A 5,613-nucleotide genomic window follows, 5' to 3' on the forward strand; every position below is an offset into this window, starting at 1 on the left:
GGTTGAACTGTGGTGTTGGAGAAGACTCTTGAGAGTCCCTTGGACTGCAAGGAGATCCAGTCAGTCCATTCTGAAGGAGATCAGCCCTGGGATTTCTTTGGAAGGAATGACGCTAAAGCTGAAACTCCAATACTTTGGCCACCTTATGCGAAGAGTTGACTCATTGAAAAAGACTCTGATGCTGAGAGGGATTGGGTACAAGAGGAGAAGGGGACGACAGCGGATGAAATGGCTGGATGGCATCACCAACTCGCTGGACGTGAGTTTGAGTGAACTCTGGGTTTGCTGCTGGACAGTGAGGCCTGGTGTGCTGCAGTTCATGTAGTCGCAAAGGGTCAGACACGACTGAGGGACTGAACTGAACTGAACTGAACTGAACTAGGGCTCACTGGCTTACATGGGAGGGATGTAACGGCTGATGACTGTGACAGCCTTAAGTTCCTCAGCTAACAGCTGCTTCATTGCAGGCATTGTTCTCTCTTTTGGGGGCCCTCCAGGCTCAGAAATGCACATTTGAAGGCCTGAAGTCTCTGATGGCTGTTTCATCCTTGTTTATTAATGTGGCAGGAGATATTCCATTTCACACAGTATAATACATTTAAGGTCATTAGTCTGGCTTTTGAGGGCCTAAAAGTAATGTATCAAGGTAAATATTCTCAACATGGACCTTGCTTTGAGCAAACTGAAGTGCTTTGAGCAAATCGCTAGCTTTGACAAATCCTGTACCTTTGCCTCTTTGAATATCTTTTTCCTTCATCTATCTGTTAAAATTCTACATAGCCCCAGAGATGGTACTTTACACATAACTGGATACTCTATAAATATTTGGTAAATAAAATTTAAATTTCTATTAGTGATTGCCCATTTATAATTACATATATATTTTTTACATATTTTCTATTTTAGTGTAAATTTATATATTCAGGAAACGTACATAAAGATTCTGATGATGGTATTATTTGACCTGATTATTTTAATTATTATATAGCATTTATTGAATAATATATTATGATTTTCTGTTATGATCTTTTACAATTGGTCTTTTAGGTTGTTCCCAATATTTTGCTAATATAAATAGTGCTATGATGAGTGTCCTGGTGCCTGGATATTTCTGTATATGTAAATATTTTCCCAGGTAAATTCCGGAATTACTAAATAGAAGAGTTGCGTATTTTAAGATTTTTAGTGTATATTGAGAATATGTCCTCCAGAAAGATTGTTTAAATTTAATTCCCATTTTTAAGTCTGGCAACAAATACTGTTAGTTGTTTTCCTTGAGATGACAATTTCACTCTGTTCATTTTGAAGAAAATGTCTATTAGATACCCAAGTCCGAGTAACTAGTTTATAAGTCATGCATTTTCTTTTACGTATAAACATCCTTTCAAGAAAAAACAGTTTGATATGCAAATCAAACAATTGCCTAAATGTTTTTCCTCAGGGAAATCATCTTACTTAGCAGCGTAAGTGTTTTTGAGAACTTCCCATTTGTCACACAGCGTATAAAAAAAGTCCTGAAACCAAGGGTTCAGGTTTAAGAACGTTTTTTTTTTCCTACCTCAGGAAGGATATTCTCAAATGAAACCAATTCCCTCCACCCCCATGAGTCTGTGGTGGTGAAGAATATCATGGTTGAGGCCACTGCCTTGCTATATGCTAAGATGCGGTTTTACCCACATTGCTTTTTCAAAAACTGTTGCAGATGTTAACACAGTGAAAAAGGTAAATAACATCTTAGTGTTACTGAATTGGCCAAAAAGTTCATTCAGGTTTTCCCATAAGACATTATAGAAAAACCCAAATGAACATTGTAACCAACCCAGTATTGACACTAGTCAAGACCTTATGGGTATCTGGGCATCGGGATTCTCCAGAGGTCTACCGACGACACTTGGAGAACATTTTTCTAAACCATCCCTGCATATGCTCCCATTCTGTCCCTCCCTTGTTGGCTAATTGAATCTGCTTTTTAGTTTTTCAGAGCAGTGTAAGAATGTCTAGTTTTGATCAGAAAAAAAATGGTAGCATCTCATGGAGTTGGAGTCATGTTGCTTTTATATTACTTTTCTCCCACGCCAGGTTCATCGTTGGGTCAACTATGAATCCATGCTGAAAGAATGCCTGGTGGGCAGGATGGCCATGAAACCTGCTCTTCCTAAAGGTACGTGGATCCAGGGATAAACTGGCATTGGTGTTCGACACAGGTGGACTATCTTTTAGAGGGATTTCAGCAAATAGATTTAAATAAATGACTAAATCATTCTCATTTCACTGGCCTCCTAGTCCAGCCACTATAAAGGTTTTTCTTAAGTTATTTAGAACGAAACAGTGACTTTACCTGAAAAATTTGACTGTTTTGAGAGAACTTTCATAGTGTGGGGAATAAACATAATTGAAGTGAAAGGACTTTGTTTACTCGGGTTTTGTTAGTCTTTTGTTACAAGACTATGTAACCAGTCTCGTTACATACAGTAGCTTGAACACTTGATTAGAGTTGACTTTTAGACTAGTTTCCTAGAGTGTAATTGTTTGAATATGTAACTGTATTCCCGTGACTCAAAAATCAGAAAATATAAAAAGTTATACAGTGAAATTTTCCTTCCCATCTTTATCTCCCATTCCTTGACTATTTATCATAGACAACCTATATTCTGATTTTAAAGTACTTTTTAAAAAAAACCCATTTCTTGCCTTTACCTTGACAACTGCCACTCTGCAATCAGCACAGTGTTGGAAAGCATCTCTTTACTCCTAAGCTTCTTTTGCAAAGAAGTGCCTTTGCAAAGGTTTCAACGTGCAGTAAGAGTAGCAGAAGCACTTTGCGTAAGTCCTTTACTGTAGATGGAATGGAGTCATTTATTTTGAACAACTCTTGATTTTGACATCCAAAGTGGAGTAAATTGGCTTGTTTGACCTGACTCTGCTACTATTTATGTAGTTAAGTGAGTTTTGTATTTCCAGGCTTTATTGATGGAGGCCTCCATTGGCTGTGTCAACCTACCTAGATTTGAACCCTTGTTCTGTGGCCTGTTAATGGTGCCATAAAGATGGCTCTTTTTATCACTGAGCCTCAAGTTTTTTTTTAATCTATGCAAAGATTGATAGGGCTAATAATTCATATGAGTAAATCAGCATGATAGCATTGTAACAGATACTCAAAAAGGCTTTTTTCTTTCTACTAATACTACTACAAAACAAATAAGCATTACACGTACATAGGCAGACTTGAGAAGTATTGCAAGTTCAGTTTCCGACCTCCACAATAAAGCAGATACCACAGTAAAGAAAGTCACATGAATTTTTTGGTTTCCCAGTGCATATAAAAGTTATATTTGCCCTCTACTATAGTCTATTAAGTGTGCAATAGTAGTATGTCTACAAAAACAATGTGCATACCTTAATTGAAAAACACTTTTGTATTGCTCATCCTGTTCGTGATGCCAGTTGTCTTCTGTTCATACTGTTTGACTGTTTGCTGAACCCAGGGTAGGCAAGGCAGAAGCTACGAGGCTGGAAGGAGATTCGAAGAGCTATAAGAAGTACAGACACATTTATTCTCTCCTGGCTGGAACAGCAGCCATAACACAACCTCTCTCCTGGCTGATGCAGCAGCCATAGCAGCAGCCACAACATAACCATAACATAGCCATAACAGAACCATAACATAACCTTGAATAACATAATCATGATGTCATTCCAGTGTAGCCTCAGTGCTGCATCAGCCAGGGTTTTCATGGTGAAACTCATACAGGCGTACCACACAAGGTAGCCCATGACCAAGGGAGCACCTCATGGGCAGTGCTAAAAGTGATCTCAGCTATTACATAATCATTTACAAATCGTAGGGCAAGAGTGAGAGGCCATGGGACGAGAGAGCCTGACCATGCCATCTTGGCTAATTTGCTCTTTCCCTTCAACTTTATTACTGAAAAAAAAAGCAACCATCATCTGAACCTTCAGCAAGTTGTAATCTTTTTGCTGGTGGAGTGTCTGGCCTTGATATTGATGACTGCTGACTTATCAGGGTGGTGGTTGGTTCCTAGAGTTGGGGTCAGCTGTGGAGTTTCTTAAGATAAGACCACAAAGGAATTTGCCACATTGATTGAGTCTTCCTTTCATGAATGATTTTTCTGTATTATATAGACCTATTTGATAGCATTTTACCCACAGTAGAACATCTTTCAAAATCAGTCACTAGACAAGTCACTAGTGAAGTTGCTCAGTCGTGTCCAACTCTTTGCGACCCCATGGACTGTAGCCTACCAAGCTCCTCTCCATGGGATTTTCCAGGCAATAGTACTGGAGTGGATTGCCATTTCCTTCTCCAGGGGATCTTCCCGACTCAGGGATTGAACCTGGGTCTCCCACAATGTAGACAGACGCTTTACCATCTGAGCCACCAGGGAAGTCAGTCCTCTCAAATACTGCTGCTGCTACTTTATCAACTGAGTTTATGTAATGTTCTAAATCCTTTGTTGTCATTTCAACAACGTTAAAGGCATCTGCACGGGGAGTAGGTTCCATCTCAGGAAACCACTTTTGAGCTTATCCATAAGAATCAACTCCTCATTCCAAGGAGGCGGTCCTAAGATGGTGGAGGAATAGGACAGGGAGAGCACTTTCTCCCCCACAAATTCATCAAAAGAACATTTGAACGCTGAGGAAATTCCACAAAACAACTTTGGAATGCCAGCAGAAGACAGCAGGCACTCAGAAAAGCAGCCCATTGTCTTTGAAAGGAGATGGAGAAGTCTTGAGGCTACTGTAAAAATAAGACTGAAAACCAGAAGCAGGAGGCTTAAGTCCAAATCCTGAGAACACCAGAGAACCCCTGACTCCAGGGAACATTAATTGACAGGAGCTCATCAAATGCTTCCATACCTACAAGCACCAAGGGCCAACAAGTTCCAGAGCAAGACATACCATGCAAATTCTCCAGCAACACAGGAACATAGCCCTGAGCTTCAATATACAGGCTGCCCAAAGTCACTCCAAACCCATTTACATCTCATAACTCATTACTGGACGCTTCATTGCACACCAGAGAGAAGAAATCCAGCTCCACCCACCAGAACACCGACACAAGATTCCCTAACCAGGAAAACTTGACAAGCCACCTGTACAACCCCACCCACAGCTAGGAAACTCCACAATAAAGAGAACTCCACAAACTGCCAGAATACAGAGGCCACCCCAAACAGCAATATAAACAAGATGAAGAGACAGAGGAATACCCCGCAGGTAAGGAACAGGATAAATGCCCACCAAACCAAACAAAAGAGGAAGAGATAGTGAACCTACCTGATAAAGAATTCCGAATAATAATAGCGAAAATGATCCAAAATCTTGAAAACAAAATGGAATCACAGGTAAATAGCCTGGAGACAAGGATTGAAAAGATGCAAGAAAGGTTTAACAAAGACCTAGAAGAAATTAAAAAAGAGTCAATACATAATGAATAATGCAATGCTGCTGCTGCTAAATCGCTTCAGTCGTGCCCGACTCTGTGTGACCCCATAGACGGCAGCCCACCAGGCTCCCCCGTCCCTGGGATTCTCCAGGCAAGAACACTGGAGTGGGTTGCCATTTCCTTCTCCAATGCATGAAAGTGAA

General features: G+C 40.2%; 1 protein-coding gene across 2 annotated transcripts in view; it reads left to right on the forward strand.

Annotated features, from left to right (window-relative positions):
- LOC104984749 (cytochrome b5 reductase 4) overlaps window positions 1-5,613 on the forward strand; it is a 117,011-nt gene that overhangs the window by 39,415 nt on the left and 71,983 nt on the right. For both annotated transcript variants that reach the window (XM_010834654.1, XM_010834655.1), the window contains exon 4: window positions 2,080-2,161. In XM_010834654.1, the coding sequence (XP_010832956.1) occupies window positions 2,080-2,161 (82 nt within the window). The remainder of the gene's footprint in view (window positions 1-2,079; window positions 2,162-5,613) is intronic.

The sequence above is a fragment of the Bison bison genome, unplaced genomic scaffold (genome assembly GCF_000754665.1).
Source record: "Bison bison bison isolate TAMUID 2011002044 unplaced genomic scaffold, Bison_UMD1.0 scf7180017864035, whole genome shotgun sequence".
Taxonomy (NCBI): domain Eukaryota; kingdom Metazoa; phylum Chordata; class Mammalia; order Artiodactyla; family Bovidae; genus Bison; species Bison bison.